Here is a 19,792-nt window from a genome sequence, read left to right as displayed (position 1 = left end):
TTTTCCTCTTGGATATTTAAAAAGATACTTTTAAAGAATTACTTGATTATTTTGATTTTCATACCAGGTGAAGTTTCTTTTAGGATGATAATGTGAATGTTTTATATTTGTAGATATATTTCATATCATAGGTTTGAATTTCAGAAAGATGACTTAGGAGGGTATAAATTTATAGTAATATTTAATGTATACAGTTTTTTTCATTTCTAACTGAAATTTTTAATAGAAGAATCAGCTTTTACATCTAGCTATCAAGCCATGTGCAGAATAAATTGTTTGAGAACAACAAAAATGTTAATCTTAACAAGTTTGTTGAATACCTAGTTATTATAAACCCTTAAGTTTTGTCTTTGAAATCTCATTTTTTTGACTGTGTATTTTAGGTACACTGAATTTTCTTTTCATTCTAATTTTCTTTTCATTCTATAATCACTTAAATAGTTGTCTTCAGTGCTTCTCAAGCTATCTGTAGTAAGAGACCAGTTGTAGATTTTTACATTTCTAATACAATAAAATGAATTGCTGGGCAAATGACATTTAAAAAAAGACTTCCAAAATACAAGGTCAATTTAAGAAAAATATTTGAGATAGATACAAAAATCACTCCATCAAATTGCTATTGAAAGTTTCTAAACACTTAACTCTGAATTTCAATACAATTTTTTTCAGACTGGTATCCAACAGTTGATGAAGGGTCTCCTGTCCTCAGGCCACAGGTTGCCTGGCTCAGATCTAGTAAAAGCTGTGCAAAAATGTTTACATCGTTCACGATGATTTTGTTCCATGTGGCTGGATGTTATTTCAGGAGTGTGATTTTTTATATATTAAATAATCATACTACATCAAAAACCACACAACTTTTGAATAAGAGACCAAAGTTGTTTTTTGCACTGCACTCCATGTGCCCAGTAACTCCTGCTACTTCCCCCTTGTAGCACCGAGATATGAAGATGGCATAGTTTTTAAAAGGTGGCTCAAAATAGAAATGAAAATCTGTAATCCAGGTCTCATTTGTAAGCAGTCGTGGAGATGTGGAAATGGCATGAGCTAATTAGGGATAGCTTTGTTTTAAGTGAAAGTGTTTAAAATTATGACCAGTTGCAGAGCCTTTTCTCTTTGTTGTTGTTTTGTTTTTTTGTACTGGGTACTGGGGATTTAACCCACTGAGCCACATCCCCATTCTTTTTAAAAAATTTTTTATCTTGAGACAGGATCTCTCTAAGTTGTTTAGGGCCTCACTGAGTTGCTGGGGCTGGCCTTGAATTTGCCATCAGTTGCAAATCTAAGGTTAACTGAGTTAAAGCCCAAACAAGCCCCAAACAAAACAACCAGAATAAGACCATTAGTTTTCTTTACAAACATTCATTATTCTTGGTTTTACCTGGATGGTAAAAATGCATACTCTCAAAATATGTTTTACCCTAGAGGAAACTATCTTTTTGTTGTTGTTGTTGTTGTTGTTTGTTTGGGTACCTGAGATCTACTATTGAAGAAATGGAAGTCCCTGCATTCAAAAGGGCATGAGGCATCATGTTCATCAGTGTTAGGAGGTAACACTTAGACATCTTACATTAAAAACGAAGTCACAGAGATTATTCAAATTCTTCTTCATAAAAAAATGTGTGTTTATTTGAACACTGTTAACATTATGATGAAGAAATATCACTTGAAAAGAAGCCATTTGTCATTTACTGTGTCAGCCCCTTTGTTCAGGAGCTATGTCATCTTTTATCTGTAGAGACAGAAAATACATTAAAGGAAACTTCATGGTTTATCATCGATGTCACTTTTTCATGGTGGTCTTGAATGTTTGGTCTCTAATATCATAAGACAGAATATATAAATACTAGCTTGTAAAGGGGGAAGAAATATTCTAATTCTCTGCTGCCCTTACTTATAATGATTTTAGTTTACAACCTTTCATTTACCTGCTTGAGTTTATTTTTTGTTCATAAAACTGAAAATTATTGCTTGTTAAAAGAGATAAGTGTATTGTAAAAAAAGCAAATGATAGGTTTTATGTTATTGTACCTCTGTTGTTATTGTCTGATATTTACTTTTATAATACCTTATTTTTTAGAGCACTGTTAGAATATGTACATTTCATGAGATCTTTTAAAATCAATACTTGCATGTGATAAATCAGTAGAATGCTTAGAAGTTAAACCTACCCCATACATCTCCAGAAACCTTTTCTTTCAATAAATTGTTTTTTAGTTCTTTGCTTCTTTGATCATGTCCCCATTTTCTCTGTTTCTCCAGGCCCATATTGGTCACAGGCTACACTTCAACCTTTATGGCACCTCCTTTATGCCAGCATATGATGCTTTAGTCCCTGGAAGCTTTGAGTGCCCAGACAAAGCTTACCCTTGAGAATTTGAATTCAGTCCTGTGTTTCTTATCAGCTCAGGTCTGGGCTGGGGAGCACCTATGTATTTTTAAAGAAGGGAACCCCAAAGGAAGCTACTAAAATGAGTAAATTTTACTTATGGATTTTCTTATTGTTGCTTATCTTTTACTTGTTTATCCTTATTATTTTTTACCACTGATATTTTAGTTGATAACTTTTAGTTCCTTGCCTTTAAATCTTTCCTTTAAATCTTTAAATCTTTTTTTGTAAGGACAAATAGGATGTTTTTATTCCAGTAGCATTACTGAACCTGAAATTGAGGCTGATCATCTAAATAATTCAACATGGTCCCTGAAGGAAAAATATTCTGGGCATCACTTAGGGTTTTATTGCAAGCAATAGAAACCAATTGTGCCTTTTTAAAAAAGACTTTATTGGCAGAATTAAAGAAGATGCAAACAATCAGGTCTCCAGAAAGCCAAGTATTAAGTCATTTCCAAGGTAGGAGCGCATAGGCAGTCTCTTTGGAGTGCTGACATTAGGAAGATCCTCCTTTGAACTTTGTCATCAGTTGTGACATTCTGCTTAAGATGCAGGTGGCAAGGAGGAAGGCTGTTGGTTTGGTGTGACCCACATACTCATTTCTTGGGTAGAGATGGGATCGTCATGGATAGTTGTATGATGAGCACAGTGAATAGCAGAGGGGCAGTTCCCAAAGGAAAAATGGTTTCATCATCAACAAGCGGACAGATGAGAAAGGCAAGTGTCCCCCCTGTTCTCTCCTGATGAGCAACGTTCAGCGCTCACTCTCCTGTTGCCTTCTGCTCCTAGTGCTGCCTCCAGTGCTCGTGCCAAGACACAGTGAATACAACCCCCAGCTCAGCCTCCTGGCCAAGTTCCGAAGCGCCTCTCTGCATAGCGAGCCACTCATGCCACACAATGCCACCTACCCCGAGTCCTTCCAGCAGCCTCCGTGTCCTGCGCTCCCTCCCTCACCAAGCCATGTGTTCTCACAGTCGCCCTGCTCAGCCAGCTACCCCCACTCCCCAGGAAGTCCTTCTGAGCCAGAGTCTCCATATCAACACTCAGGTCAGTAAGAGCCATGGTCTGTGGGAAACTATGGGAAATTAGGACCTGAAGCTATTATTTATAGTGGACAACCACAATCATAGTCACTGTAACTGACACTTGTATAGTGTTCTACAGGTCACAAGATAATCTCCATAGGCTGTGTTGGATCCTCTCTGTAAGATGATCAGGACTGTACCCATATGGGGAATGTGCTGACATCATAACAATGTTTAGCGGGAGGCTCACACAACAGCGTGATCATATGCCTATGAACCAAAAAGGATCAGGACTGTGCCCTATTTGCCAACGTGTTTTTGCTCTGATTCTCACTTCTAAACACTCTCAGAAAATAAAAGGATTTGAACACCATTCCTGGGAATATCCAAGAATTATTTTTTTTTAAGTAATAGAAATAAGTTTAGAATACATCTCTAGCCCAAGCAGAAAGACTTGACCTGAGGGCAGGCAAAGTGGAGGGTCAGGGTTAGGCCTTTTCTTTGGTGGCTTCTTTCAACCATCAAAGGGAGTCCCTGGCTACAAAAGATAAGTGTATTATTTTCTTCCAGACAATGCTTTTCACTTTTTGCTCTGTGAAGCCAGGGCACCAGCTTGAAAAGAAAGCTCTTCGGTAACTATTTGCTGAATTGAAAAAGCATAAAAAAGAGAAAGGGAGAATCAAGCACACAGCCATAGTTGCATGTGCTGCCACATCTGTGAAGTGGGTCCAAGCTGACATATGAAGAGATTTAAGTACACTCATAAATGTAAGATAAATAATATCCAGGACTAACAATTTCCTTAAGGCCAACGTGAATACATTTGGTGCCAGCGGTGGTTACAATCTGCTGCACTCATTTATTATTCATGAATTCACTTTTTTAAAAAATATTTTTTACTTGTAGATGGACACAATACCTTTATTTATTTATTTTTATGTTGTGCTGAGTATCGAACCCAGTGCTTCACTTATACTAGGCAAGTGCTCTACCACTGAGCCACAACCTCAGCCCCATGAATTCACTTTTATTTCTATTTATTTATTTTTTTTAAAAGAGAGAATTTTAATATTTATTTTTTTTTCAGTTTTCGGCGGACACAACATCTTTGTTTGTATGTGGTGCTGAGGATCGAACCCCGGGAGCATGCATGCCAGGCGAGCGCGCTACCGCTTGAGCCACATCCCCAGCCCATGAATTCACTTTTAAAAACAGATATTTATTAAACTCTAAATGCAAACATTGCCTTAGGTTACTGAAAACGAATTAAATGTTCAACAAAAATTGTTCCTGTTCTCAAAGACCTTGTAAAATGGGGAAAGATATAGGAGTTGCCTCTTCCCTTTCAAGGTACTTTGTTCTTTTTGCCTCCTCAGCAAGTTATTTATATACATACTTTCATATTTATCACTTTATATTTTATGATTCCTTATTTTTCTATGTCCAGCATAGAGCTGTTCATTAGTTGCTTATTGAGTAAAGAAATTACCACACAGGTGTTTCGAACATGTAAAGCTCAGAACTATAGGTAAGACATTTCATTGACTTAGTGTAGTAATGACTGTGCACCTGTTAAGTGCACGGCACCCCGCCAAGACAAGAAGTGCAATAATGATTACCATGGCCTCTGACCTTCACGAGGCAGTGATATGGAGAGCATCATGTAAATCAGGCGATAGAGGCTGTGACCAGCAGTGACTACAAGGACTTGAAGTAAAATATGGGTGTGGGATTGGAAAGAGGCAATGAATTAGAGGAGGCAGAATCAATGGGACTTGATATGGGGGACAGACTGAGATCCTGGACAAAATCTCAGAAGTCCTCACAGAGTGTGGGAGCAGGTGGTTGAAGTTCTGTACCTGGCCAAGTTCACTGAGAGGGAGGCATTACAGAGAGGGCAGAACCCTGGTTAAGGGACAGGATAAATATGTTGCAAAATACATATTTACATAACACATCTCTGCTATAATGATTTCCCGTATGGACTTTGCATTTTGACTCTGGTTACATAAACAAGGTGATATTGTCCCTCCTCTTTCTGTCTGTGAAGGGCAGAGCCCAACCAGGATGCAGAAGCTGATTAGGTTCTCACGGAAGGCATAGCACTGTGCATTTCAGAGAAAACAATTCTTCTCTGAATGATTAACCACAAAACCACAAATGCCAACCTGAATAACAGACCCATACATAAGTAAAAGGAACTTTTGAGATTAATTCGTTTTCCCCTAATTTTTTAGACAGCTTTATTAAGATCTAATTCACATGCCGTATGATTGATTTATTTCAAGTGTACGATTCAGTGATTTTTTTTGGTATATAAGATTAATTTTTTTTTAAGTTGTGGTAAAATATGTCCTTTATAAAAATTGTCATTTTAGCCATTTTTAAGAGTCCCAATTCAGTGGCATTAAGTATATTCACTATGTCATGCTTCCATCACTACTATCTATTTGCAAACTTTTTTATCACTCTAAGGAGAAACACCTTACTTATTAAGCAATAGCTTCCTATTTCCTACCATCCCCAGTTCTGGTAACCTCCATCCTACTTTCTATCCCTACAAATTTGCCTATTCCAGGTACCTGATTATAAGTAGATACATACAATATTTGCACTTTTGTATCTGGCTTATTTCACCTAATGAAGTGTTTTCACGGTTTATCCATGTTGTCGAATGTATCAATACTTTATTTTTGTGATTGAACAATATTTCATTGTATGACATACCAAATTTTTTTTTTAAATCAATTATCAGTTGTTAGATATTTGGCTTGTTTCCACCATTTGGCTTTTGTGAAGAATTCTGCTGCGAACCCTCGCAGGCAAGTATCTGTTTGAGTCACTGCTTTCAATTCCTTTGGGTGTAGACCTAGGAGAGGACTGCTGAGTCATATGACAATTCTGTATCCAGCATCTGAATTTTCTAGATCGATTTACTCCAGGACCTATAAAAGAGCCATTTTGCTTTATAACTCTTTCACTAGGGTCACAGTACATTTTGTCGTAAGGAAATACTTTATCCATGGCTTCCTAGTGTGGCCCATAAGCTCCTGCATTAGAATTGGCAACAGGGCCTCTTAAAATGTACATGGCTATATGCACCTACTGATCTGATCAATCAGAATTTCTGGACGTGTGATCAGGAATCTGCAGTTTTAGCAAGTGCCACTGGCTTTTTTTTTTGTGCATTCCTCAGTGTGAGAACTACTTGTGTAGTACTGATCTGCTTTTCTCTACTGTTGGATTCCACCATGAGCATTTCTAGACTCTTCTGAACTAGCATTAGGAATGGAAACTGAAGGAATCAGTTATTCTGAGTTGCTCTCTGAAGTTTTCCCACTGCCTCAGAGTTTTTATTGTGTTATGAATGACTTCCTGATAAGCTGCCATCTATGTAATGCTAAGGTCACTGTCTGATCAGGACTGATACTAGAGGAGAAGGACCCTCCCTGATCAGTATGCCCTGGGCCCAAGGTTATAATCGATTTTCAACTCTTCTGTTTTGGAGGCATATCTTGAGGCTCCTCAGGAACAATTAATTCATTCCTGTGGCCTTTGTACAAGCCATGGCAACTTGGGAACTGAAGATAAATAATTTCAAAGAAGAGTCAGCTTTCTATGTGTTTTACAAACCAGGTAACAGACTGTTCTATTGATGAAAGCTCAGAGAATAGCTTCTCAATTTGAAGATCTTAAAGTCATTTGGACTCAATGCTAATTCATTAGTCAGAGGTAAAACTAAGCAGCTTTCCAGAAGGAACCTTAGAACAACCAATTTCTTTGGTGAGACACTCAAAATGTCACTTTAGAAGCATTTTGTTATGTTAATATGGTCTCTCTTTAGCAGTAACACTGCCCCCCAAGCCCACAAGTTTAATAGCAGAACAGACTGGACTATGCATAGTTTATCAGCTGACAAAGCCTTTGTTTCACTGCTTTCCTGTCATTGACCCCCCTCACCTCATCATGCCACATAAACCCCAGGGACCCAGAATGGCTGCACTGTAGATGCCACTGCCGATAGTCTTTTAGTACAAGCAGCACCTCACGGTGGTAAATCACAGGTAAACAGCTAAATGTCTCCAAGAGAGTCTCCTATTACCCAAAAACAAAACAAAATGTGTTTTAAGAGGCAGATAGCATGGCTTTGCATTTTAAATTTGGCTTTCTTCAGTGCTTGAGAATGAATGTTTTATCACCTTTCTTACAAAAGTTAAGTTAATTTTTAATTTTAAACTAGCATTTAGAAGTCTGTAGGGTTTTGTTGTTGGTGGTGGTGATGATGGTTTTTGTTTTATTTAGTCTTGTTTTTGTTTATTTTGAGGCGGGATCTCACTATGTTGCCCATGCTTGCCTGGAATTCCTAGGCTTAAGTGATTCTCCTGTCTCCCTGTAGCTGGGCGCACATCATCTTGCCTGGCGTTGAAGTTTGTAGTTCTTAACATTTAGTATGGAATTGGGGACTTAAAAAAATTGGAGATTTTATTCCATTGTAAAAATATATATGCACCATAAGTTTATAGGTAGAGGAGTTGTTCAACTTTAATGTTCATACAAACCAAGTAGCAATCTGAATATAGATGCAGTTTTTGATTCTGTAGATCTGGGATGGGGGTTCAAGAATCAACGTTCCTTGCAGAATCTCAGGTGATGGAGACATAACTGTCCCATGAACCACATTTTGAGTAGGAAGGGTCTAAAGGAGTTTACTATTTAAAGGATCTCTTTATTAAGTGGCGATCATTTTGTAAATCAAATAGCAATCCTAATTTATTGGTTTCACAAAATTATATTTTAGTGCATATAGGAATGTATTCTAGATATGAGAATTACTAATGTATTCAAGGAAAAAATATCAATAGGAAGAGAAAGGGTGTGGATAGAAAAAAAAAGGAAGAACTCTGTACTGTGGTTGGGAAACACAGTTACAGGAACACTTGCTGTAACATTAATGTGTGGGGTGAAAACATAACATTCATGGGCTTGCAGATGAAATATCCAGCTTTCTTTAAAGTACTTTTATGCCATTTGTAACTAGATATCCCAGGAGAATGTAAGCCCCTCTAAGATTTTTTTTATTTCTTTCTTAAATAAAATTCTGTTCACTGTTTTGATTTGGGTTTTATCATACCCAAATGATTTTTTTTTAATTTTAAGAAATTATACTTTTTGGCCTAGGGATTTCGTTTGGCGTAATAAGAGTAAGATGCTATCTTTCATATGTAAAGATGAAGTTACCTGATAGCTTCATTTGAGCTATTTACTTCAAGGGTGTTGATTTTCTACATCAGTCTGTTCATATCACCTTTTCCCTGTCCCCATCATGACCATTAAGCATATTTACAGATGCTATAACCATGGAAGATTAACAAGCCTCTGCTCCACAAGCTACCCCCAAAACAGCTTCCATTAGGCAGGTTTAAAAGATTGTGAAGCAGCCTCACTAGTCTTACAGCCAACCTGCTGGTTGAAAGCATTCATCTCCATTTCCCTGTGGATCTCGGGCTTTGGGGTCCAGGTATGACAGTCATGAAGTGCTGTCTGGCTTCCTTTCTTTCAGACTTCCGTCCAGTGTGTTACGAGGAGCCCCAGCACTGGTGCTCGGTCGCCTACTATGAACTGAACAACCGAGTAGGGGAGACATTCCAGGCTTCCTCCCGAAGTGTGCTCATAGATGGATTCACCGACCCTTCAAACAACAGGAACAGGTTCTGTCTTGGACTCCTTTCGAATGTAAACAGAAACTCCACAATAGAAAATACCAGGAGACACATAGGAAAGGGTAAGAGCAAATGTGTCATGCCTTGATGTAGCCTTCTGAGCTGAAAGAGTGGCCACAAACTGGCCATGTGGCCTTGTGGAAAGAACCCAGGGCTGGTAAACCGTGGGCGAGTTCTTGCGTCACAAAAGGAGAGAGCTCATGGGCTTTCAGGGTCCTGCTCTCTCTGCCTTTGCAGTCAGCAGGCTACCTTTGCGGGTGGTGTGTTGCAAACCCAAGAAAGATGACACCTTTGAAAGAAGGATGAGATTATTCAATGGAGGTATCATGTGTTACTTTTGAATTGCCTAACGATGCCAACTAGGATGATTTCTGAAGAAGAATTCTGACTGGATGGTTATCGACATGAGGTAAAATGATCTGCATCCACTTAGAAGTGAGGGAGTTGAAAATATGAAAGAATTATGCTTGAAAGCCTTTGATAGGTGACTGGGGCTCTCCCATGTCTGGCTGTTCTTGTGACAGCTCGTGGGTGGGCACAGGCCTCACTGGTCTCTAACCCGTGAGCCTTGGGGCCTGTCTCATCCATATTTGCAAGGGTAGCACATCCCAGCAGAGTTTGAGGCCAGGATGAGGGTCTTTAAATTCTTTCTTTTATTTTAGAATTGTTGGTGTCTGCCTGATACTCTAAGAACCTTTAGAGTTGGTTGATCTTTTCTCTTCCCATCTGGAAAAGTAGTCTTAAGTTTTTTTCTCAGATTTCTAGGGAGATTCATTATTTCACTGTGTGATGTTTCCTAAGTCTTTCTTGCATACTCCCCAAATGTCCCCTGTTGTATTAAGTCTACCAGCCATTGATTAGAAACAGGTGGAATTCATTCATTGATGTTGATGCTTAATGAAGACAGTTACTTCATGTTTATTTACATTCTGATTCTTCCATAGCACCTTTGAGGCGGCTTACAAGAAAACTTTTGCTTTGAAATAATAACTACAAAATAGAAAATCAGAAACCAAGGTGGGGAGGGAGAGAATTCAAGTACAGTCACTATCTGTATATGGTTTTTTTATATCTGTGGATTCAACCAAACTCAGATCAGAAACATTCAGAAATAAATTGCATCTGTACTGAACATGTACAGACTTTTCTCTTTTCATTGTGCCTTAAACAAAGCAATGTAACAATTATTGACATATCATTTACATTGTATTCAGTATTCTAAGTCACCTAGACATCCAGGGTATACAGGAGGAATGTGTGTAATTGTATACAAACACTACACCATTTTATATTAGGAACCTTAGCACCCTCAGAGATTGGTACCTGCCATGGGTCCTGGAACCAAACCCTTCCAGACACCAAGGGACGACTGTGTGTCATCCATAGAGAGAGCATTGTGACTGTGCTTGTGATTTTTGTGGTAGGTTTCCTGAGAGGGAGTGCAGAAAGAAGAAACTCAGTCTCCATGTAGTTCTTATCCCAACGGGGAAAATAGTTGTTACTCTAAGGAAGAAATAATTTTATTTGACTGAATTCCTAAACAAGTTTCTCAGGTGTGGCTCTATTTTTAAATGATTTTTGTATGAGACTCTTCAGTAAAATCTAAAGACAAAACATTAACACATAGCACTGTGGAGCTATTTGATGAAGGCCTTGCAGATTGATCTCCTTAGTAGACTTCTCCTGGTGCTAGTGACTCCAAAGAGAATTAAAATATTAAAGAGCTTGTTCAAGGTGTCATTGATGAGGACAAAGAGAGTAGGTGCCTATGTTGCTGACTAAGAGCTAATCTATAAAAGCAAGACCCAGGATGCAACCTGCTCCAAAACCCAGGCTACCTGGCTCTGTTGGTGCCACCTAAATGGAAGGACAGGCTCTCCACTTTTGTTTGGTCTCCAAGGCAAAGTCACAATAGTCTCAGAAATCTGCTTAGGAATTACTCTAATATGAAAAAAAGAGATTTTTTTTAAAGAGACACTATGAGGCATGTCATAAAGCATGGCAGCAAAAAGTTTTGGCTTGGGCTATTTTAAATCAAGGGCCATTGATCTATGAGATCACAAGAATAGCTCTCAGGTACTGTTGTGATTATCTGCTTCTGAGCAGCATGGCTTCCTGGGGCACTAGCCCAAGTCTGTAATGCACTGCTAAGTTAGCAAGAAAGTGAACTTCTCTGCAGAGTTAACTAATAGAGATGCAAATTTCAGAGGTATGCATTCATCTCACAAATATATACTGAGCACCTGTACTCAGCCAAACTGGACACCAGGGGTAAGGGCAGAAGAAAAAGCAAAAGCACCTGCCTTCCTGGATTATGGGCAACTAGGGAAAGAAAGGCAGGAGATAATCTATACAGTATGTCAAATAGAGAAAAACTGAGCAGGGGTAGAGCAGGACTGAATGTGAAATGGGAAGATAGATTTAAGCCAAGAGTTCATAGGATATAAAAGGATCCTGTGGACTGGGGGTGTAGCTCAGTGGTATAGTGCTTGCCTAGCATGCAAAAGGCCTCAAGTTTGATCTGAGCACTGCAAGTATATATATATATATATATATATATATATATATATATATATATATATATGTATTTTAAAAAATTTTTTTGAGATTAGATGGGGGAGAGGCTAAAGGTTGAAGATGGCTTAAAAAATTCTTTTTATTATAGTTAGTGATGAGCCATTTCTCCTCTAAAGAATTACTGTTAGCTTTGCAACCATTTTATTTTGTGTTCTTTGTTACTTAAATTTAGCCAAGCTGGCAGGCCCTCCAAAAAGAAGTTAGTGTTGTTTCCCAGGTGGCAGTGCAGGCTTGCGGGTTGTGTGCCCTCTGGTGCGGATGGTTTATGCTAGGCTGCCCAGGCCTTTTCACTCCGTTTTCCATCCAGTGGGACATACCGTGAGGCAGTGGGGTTGGTAGGAAGCATGCATTTGCAGCCATGCAGCAGTTATCTGGTGCAAAGGGAATTGAACCCGTTCTTCTGACCTCATCAGCAAAAAAGTTTCAGGTTGCTACTAACAAGCTAGCACTAGCAACCAGAGCCACCTCTTAACAGCAGAGCAACACCTTGAATAACAGGGGCAATGGCCAGTGTCTCATTGGGGGGGGGTTCTTCTTCTTCCTGCAGAGAAGGGTATAAGCCACCTGAAAACTTAAAGTTTAAAATAATTAGTGAAGAACAAAATACAAAGAGCCAGAAATATGTTTACAAAAGCGGAGCCCTTAATATATCCAGTCCACACAAGAGCTGGAACTAGACAAATAGAAAATGGCTCCCATGGTTTATTGAAGGGGGGTCCATCAAAAGCAGGGATAAAGTTTCAAGGGTGGAGTCTTGCTTCGTGATGTCTTGCAGTCAGCAGGTTGATTGGCATCTTGGCAGGTCACACACCCATCTCAAAGATGCTGTGTGGTTATAGCAGTTTACCCCATCTCTGGTGCCCTGTGGGACCTTTGGCAGAGCTTGAATAGGGCTCACAATGAGTCAGGGCAGTCAACCAGAGGAAATGTCCACCTGTCATTCTCAGACACCAGATTCTCCTATTTAATAGGTTACAACGCATGGCAGCCCACTCGTAGCCCATGGATGGCTCTCGACACTCGGAGAGTCTGGAACACTAAATTCTAATCTGGGATCTGTCCACATTCTTCTTTGAAAACTAAGCAACACACTTGAATGCTTTCCAGTGACTTGCTAAAGAGTAAAACAATGATGGTAATGATGATGGCTATCCCTATTGATTTCCTCACTTCCCTAGGTGACACTTTGAAAGAGACAGGCTCATTTCCCTTCTGCAGGTGTAGATGTGTGGCATTTGACCTATCTGATATTTGTTATTCTCTCTGTGGGAGAAAACATATATCATTATGATAATTACTGAGGCATTAACCCCAGCTATTGAGTTTGCTGAGGTAAATCAAGATCACCCTGTCAAAATTTCTCATGTATCCCAAGTCATTTCATTGTTTTGGGAATTAGTTTTTCACTTTTTTACAAATTTTTCACTTTTTACAAATCTTAATTTTCTTTCATGTTTTAAGTTCCATAGAATTCTAGAAATTCTTCCTGTTCGTGAAAGGAATCATCCTGATGCCAGAGTCTGGTCCTTGTTAGTTCATTGGAAGGAGGATTTGCCCTTCCAGGTGTTATTAGAATTATTTTTTTCCCCAAGGATTTAGTTTCCCTCCCTCAAAATAACCCTTCCATTCTGCTTTTGAGCATGGGTATGGCTTCTTCAACTTTGAAAAACAAATCCTAAAAAAGTTTAACATAGAATGTCATAACTATTACAGTCATTAAACTTGACATTGCAGAATATCTGGTATCCTGGAAAAACCCTCATAATATATTACTAAATGAAAAAGAGAGTTTTAAAACATCATGTAGAGAATGATTCCAATTTTTTAAAACCTTTTTTTTCAAAATAGTTGGACATAATACCTTTATTTTATTTATTTATTTTTATGTGGTGCTGAAGATTGAACCCAGGGCCTCGCACATGCTAGAAAAGCACTCTACCACTGAGTCACAATCCCAGCCCCCCAATTTTGTTTTTCTAAAATATACTTCACAAAAGACAAATATATATATCAGTTGTTAACTGTGATTGTTTTAGGGCTGTGGGATTATGGTGGGCTTTAATTTTCCATGTCTAGATTTTCTATAGTGGGTTTCTTGCTCATGTGTAGATGGGGGTCCTGGAGGTATAAGGGTGTACTGGGAACACTACCACAGTAGTGAGAGAGAAGCATCATGGCCCAGTTCACCCAGCACAGGCTGAGTGGCTGCGTGTGTGACTGGCAGTGATGGGACATTCAGCATAGTGCATTTGGACCCAAACCTGCTTGGTCATCTGTGTCCACAAAGACTTAGTCTTCAAGTACTGACTTACTATGGCCCAGAAGTGATTATGTAAAATAGGAAAAGGTGCCCCTTCCTTAAGAGAAATCACTGTCCTCTTGGTAATAATTATACCAAGTTTGGAAGAGAATGAGGCAAACCCTGGAGTTGTGCTTTAGGAATAGTCCTGTGGAAGACGCAGCCCTGTCCTCTGATGTAGGCTCTGGTGTGGGTTTGGAAATCTGTATTTTTATTTTCTTGATCATACATCATTGTAGAATACTTCAAATATACACAAAATTAGAGAGAGTGGTGTAATGAGTCTTCGTGTCATCTCTAGCACCAGTAATGATTGACATTCTGTGCTCTTTTTTTTTTTTCATCTATCCTCCAAGCTGTTTTGGCTAGAGTATTTTATTATTTTTATGTATCTATTTATTTATTTTTGTGGTGCTAGAAATTGAATTCAGGGCCTCACACATGCTAGGCAAGATCTCTACTACTGAGCTGTATGCTCAGCCCTTGCTAGAGTATTTTAAAGCAAATCTCAGACTTTGTAACCTTTTGTCCATCTATTTCAATATGTATCTCACTTTATAAGAAATTTTTTAAAAATATAACTATCATACCTAGAAATACGTACCTTTTTAAAGCTCTAGATGATCCTTATAATCAGCTAGGCTTTAAAATAGCTGTGCAGAAGAGAAGGCAGCAAAGACAAAGGCAAGGTCAAGTAACCTCCAGGGAGGCATTGAGTTGTGTGAGTCAGCTTTTTGTTGCTGTGATCCAAGGACTGACAAGAACAACTTAGAGAAAGGAAAGTTTATTTTTGGCTCAAAGTTTCAGAGGTTCAGTCTATGATGGGCTGACTCCATTGCTGTGGGCCTGAGGTCATGGGGAACATGATAGAGGAGGGCCCAGCAGAGGAAAGCTGCAGAGCTCATGACAGCCAGAAAGAGGGGGGAGCAGGAACAGATATAGTCCCTGCGGGTATGCCCCTAGTAACCAACTTCCTCCAACCCTGTACCCCACCTGCCTATAGTTACCACCGCTAGTCCATTCAAATTATTACTTCACTAAATGGATTAATCCACTACTGAGGTTACAGCTCTCATAATCCAATATTTTCACATGTGAACATTGCAGCATTCCCATTTTGGGGGGCATTCCAGATCAAATCCATAACAGTAAGTTGAAGTTTTGCTCTTAGCAGGGTAGAGAGGCTGAGTTCTTTGAGCAGGAGGGGGCATTTATCCTCCGTCCCAGTCAGAAGATCTATGTGCATACCTACACTTTCTGACTTCCTCCCCTGACTATGAGTAGATCCCTGGGCATTGGGTACTCTCTCTATGGTGGCATTGCTCTCCTTCCATTCTTCCCTCCTTGTGTCTCTACTTTGAGACAATAGAACAGGATTAAAGGGACACGCTTGCATTCTGATCCTGCAGATCCAAATCAAACCCAAAGTGCCACCACACAAGACTCACTGTTCTCATAAAAAGTGAGTGGCAGTCCCAGACAAATGAAAAGTTTAGATACAGAAAGACACAGCCCAAGTGTGAGCAGAACCTGCCATAGGACCACATTGCCTGGTTTCTCTTGTAACCTCTCTTTTTCCTCCAGAATTTTTTTATTAGTGCATTATAATTATATATAATAGTAGGGGTTCTTTATTACATATTTGTGCAGGCACACAATATAACAATATCAAGTAGTGCTTTTTCTTATTCCCTATTGCTAGAAGTTAGAACAAGCTATAGGATTATAACAATAGCTTTGTTTACATTGCTTTGTCTAAAGCTTCTCCATGATAATAAAACTTTAAAGGCATATTTTATTGCAACAAGAATAGATATGATTTCATCAGCAACTGACAAATGTAGCTGTAATGAAATCTGCACATGTTCATTTTTTTCCTGTACTGGCTTCAAGAAATGTCACATAAATCAGGGAATTCACAAATAATAACCTTTTGCAATGAGGTTTCAATTCTGACAGAGATGTGAAATTTTATGGGACCACCTGCTAGTATTCATGATCAGAATGAAATAATGAATTCTATGATATTCCTGTCTGAAAATAGTTGTCAAGTATCCCATGCTTAAATATCCAGCCTTTCCAGTTTTGTAGACTAATCTGTAAGGTAGTCTGAGTTGCTTAACGGTGGTTCCCAAAGTGAGGAAGTGTCTGCTTCACCTGGGAACTTACTAAAATGCAAATTGTCTGCCTGATTTCATGCTTACTGAGTCAGTGAGCTATCTGGCTTTTCGTTTTGATTTTGTTGTGGTGCTGGGGATGGAATCTAGGGTCTCGCACATGTGAGGCAAGTGCTCTACTGCTGAGGCTGAGCTATGCGCCCCCCACCTTCCTGCCCAGGCATCTGTAGAATGAGCCCTCCAGGTGATCTGGGTGCAGACTAACACTTGAGAATTGTTTCACTTTGTGGCCATCTTGAATTTGATACCTATGGTTGAAAGCCACAATTTTGGCCTTTCAGATGGATGCAAATAAAATCACACATCTACTGGACTCTTCTGTTGATGACACTGTCTCTGGCCAAAAGCTGGCCTCCTCACAGTGGGCCTGGCTTCTGACCTCGCCTGGTGTTTGCAGTAGTCTCCACATTCTTCACCTTGGCTCTCTTCTCCTCTCTCGGGATGCTGGGCCACTACCCATCCATCTGCCCAGGCTCTCCTCTGCTCCTCTCTCTTGGCCAACTTGTACTGTGGTTGCAGATAAGCCTTTAACAGGATTGAAAACCACCCCCTAAATAAAGATCAGGGTCAGATAACACAAATCTTATCTATTCTACTTAATAGTTTCCAGTAGGATTATATATTTGAAGGTCATTCAGTTCAAATGCATACTAAAGGCTTAGTGGGCCTCACTCTGGCTTTCTCCACCTGCTTTCCCTCTTTTAGGGCCCCCTCCCCAACTCCACCCTTGCCTAAGAGGAAGGCCTCCCCCAGAGCACAGAGTGGCCAAGGGGGCCGTGCTGGCACCTCCTCACTATGGACCAGTCAAGTCACTACTTCCTGCTTCTGTCCTGCTTCCTCTCTACCTAGTGTGCCTGGGTCGTGAGTGTCAGGCCATTCAGGAAAATGAATAATGGAGATGAGAAAGAAAAGGGAGAGGAAGGCTGGGGAAATAAAAAGGGGAGCCAGTCTGACACAGGAAGTGTAACAGTGGCCTGAAAATCCAAAGCTCTGCTTTATCTGTGGGACTCTGGGTCCCACTTCTCAGCAATGTGGCTGGTGTATATAATACTGGAATTTCTTCTTCTCTACTGTCTACCTGCTCAGGCTTCTCTCTCTTCTGTAGATACAGGCAAAATCAAATTAAGGGAAAGAAGACAGGGGCAAAGAAATAAGTATGCTGGGAGGTAGTCAGTCACACAGCATGCAAAATCACCTCCCGTGCTTCTTATAACCTGACACACTGAGCATCTCTGTCATAATGTTTCCTACACTAGGGTCTGAGAAGCCGTGGGGGGTGGTCTATAAACTCTTTTCATTAAAAGTTTTGTATTTTCATTTTGAGGAAACCCAAAACATTATGACATGTATATTCTGGATCCCTTTGACAAATTCCTCTTAACTGCGTGGTGGTTGTGCTGACATCTAGTGTTAGAGTTTTTCCTCCATTAAAATTGGAGAAAAATTATTCTTGTATTTAATATTCACTAGACTAGAATGTCTTCATTTTTTCTAACCCCAGCCCCTTGCTGTAATTTTTTTATTTAATCTCAAACCCTGACACTGGGTGAGAAAGAATCAGCTAAAATTTAATGTGGAAAAAAATTCACATGAGCAGCAACATTCTTAGGGTGCTCTTTAGAATCATATCTCTCCAGTAATGTTAGGTAAGGTGGTATAAGCTGTATTTACTTGTGAGTTTTTATATGACTGTGTCTGTAAGTTTTGGGAATGTCATTGTTCATAAGTCATATAGACATTGTATGAACTGACTTATAATAGTGGGTGATTCACCTTTTAAATGAAATAGATTGCTTTGAAGGATCTATTAAGGGAAACAGATTTATAACTGTTAATAAAATAAACTTCATTTATTGTTTCCTCTGGAGTGGGTTTATTGCATGTACTTAAGTAACATTTTTGTGATATTAATTATCATTTAAATTAAATTTTTTGTTTGCATATGCATGTGAAAGATTATTTTTTTGAATGATGTATTTATTTTGTTTCTAATATTATCAAACCTTATTTTGGAACAAATAAGCATGAGATTGAGAGTGACGGAAGCAATAATATACGAAAGCCTGCTCGTTGGTCCTTGGGAGTAACTGTTGACATGGGTTGCTTTTTTGGAGGAGAGGTACTGGAGATTGAACCTAGGGTGCTCTACCATTAAGCTATACCCCCAGCTCCTTTTATTACTGTTTAAAAATTCTGAGACAGTGTCTCACTAAGTTGCCCAGGCTGGCCTTGAACTTGCAATCCTTCTACCTCAGCCTCCAGGGTTTCTGGGGTTACAGACATGTTCACCGTACCCAGCCATGGATTGTATTTTTAAATGGACTTGTGGAAATGACAGAAATGACAATGAAAACAAGTGGAGATTGGGGTCACATGATTAACTCAGACATCTGTGATTAGTGATAGGAAAATGCACCTGACAGCAGAGTCCCATCTTTCTAGCAGGTAAGAGTCACTGGGAAGTGAACAGAGTTTGCAGGGTGCTGTGTTTTTGTGTCCACAGGCGTGCACTTGTACTACGTTGGGGGAGAGGTGTATGCCGAGTGTGTGAGCGACAGCAGCATCTTTGTGCAGAGCAGGAACTGCAACTATCAGCACGGCTTCCACCCAGCCACCGTCTGCAAGATCCCCAGCGGGTGCAGCCTCAAGGTCTTCAACAACCAACTCTTTGCTCAGCTGCTTGCCCAGTCGGTTCACCATGGCTTTGAAGTCGTTTATGAGTTAACCAAGATGTGCACTATTCGGATGAGTTTTGTTAAGGTAAGGAGTAATTGCTTTTGGATTATAAAACCAGAAAATAAAAAAACAGAACAAACTGCAGAAGCATTCTTTGGTAGATGTGGCAGTTGTACAGCCAATTCAAGTAGATAACAATCCTCTTTTTTTTTTTTAATTCTGTTAATAGTTTTTAAGAAGAACTCTTCTATGAGTATGGATTGTCTTGTTTAGCAGTTTTGTGAAAGTTCCTAAGCATGTTATTTTTGGAAAAAAAAAAAACAAGTTAAAAGAGCTGATTTTTATAAATGAAGAAGATAAGGTGACAGTAATACTGTTTTGTAGGACTAAATGCTCCAGCACTGAGCTACTTCATCAGCCCTCAGAGTAGATTTTAATAGCCCTTTAAAGTGACCAAGACAAAAGATTGTTCTCTTTTTTTGTACTCAAATTAAATTCTTACTGTTTTTTAAAATAATTTTAGCAATTATATGAAAAGCAAATGTTAAGAGTACATAGTTTGAAATTTAAAAAAATGGTTAATTGAAACCATTTCTCTTTCATGATGACAAAGCAGCTTTATTCACATTCACTGTTTGAATAGCATTTTTGCATGTAACATAATTAACAAATTTCAGAAATCTTTTCAAATGCTCTGTTGCTTTAGAGCCAGCAGAGGGCATTGAATTGCTGCTAATGAACCATCATTCCAATTCCAATCCTATGGCTTTTTTTTTTTTTTTTTTTTTTTTAATCCAGGTCTATTTTTAAAATTAGGATGGAATGCCAACATCTCATAGAAATCTGAATTTGTCTAAGATCAACTAGATATATGTCTCAGGTATTCAGCTTTTAAGTTTGTAAAACTAGACAATTTATTAAAAAAA

General features: G+C 39.0%; 1 protein-coding gene across 4 annotated transcripts in view; it reads left to right on the top strand.

The window, feature by feature from the left end:
- Positions 1 to 19,792, top strand: part of Smad9 (SMAD family member 9) — a 68,370-nt gene that overhangs the window by 43,025 nt on the left and 5,553 nt on the right. For all 4 annotated transcript variants that reach the window (XM_046454213.2, XM_046454212.2, XM_046454214.2 and 1 more), the window contains 3 exons: positions 3,182 to 3,439; positions 8,978 to 9,199; positions 18,694 to 18,950. In XM_046454213.2, coding sequence (XP_046310169.1) covers positions 3,182 to 3,439; positions 8,978 to 9,199; positions 18,694 to 18,950 — 737 coding nt within the window. The remainder of the gene's footprint in view (positions 1 to 3,181; positions 3,440 to 8,977; positions 9,200 to 18,693; positions 18,951 to 19,792) is intronic.

Source organism: Marmota monax, unplaced genomic scaffold (genome assembly GCF_021218885.2).
Source record: "Marmota monax isolate L192 unplaced genomic scaffold, Marmota_monax_Labrador192_F-V1.1 WCK01_AAM20220418_F8-fsc00011, whole genome shotgun sequence".
NCBI classification, from domain to species: Eukaryota; Metazoa; Chordata; class Mammalia; order Rodentia; family Sciuridae; genus Marmota; species Marmota monax.
Note: the sequence above shows the minus strand (reverse complement) of the source record. Positions and strands in the feature narration are given on the sequence as shown.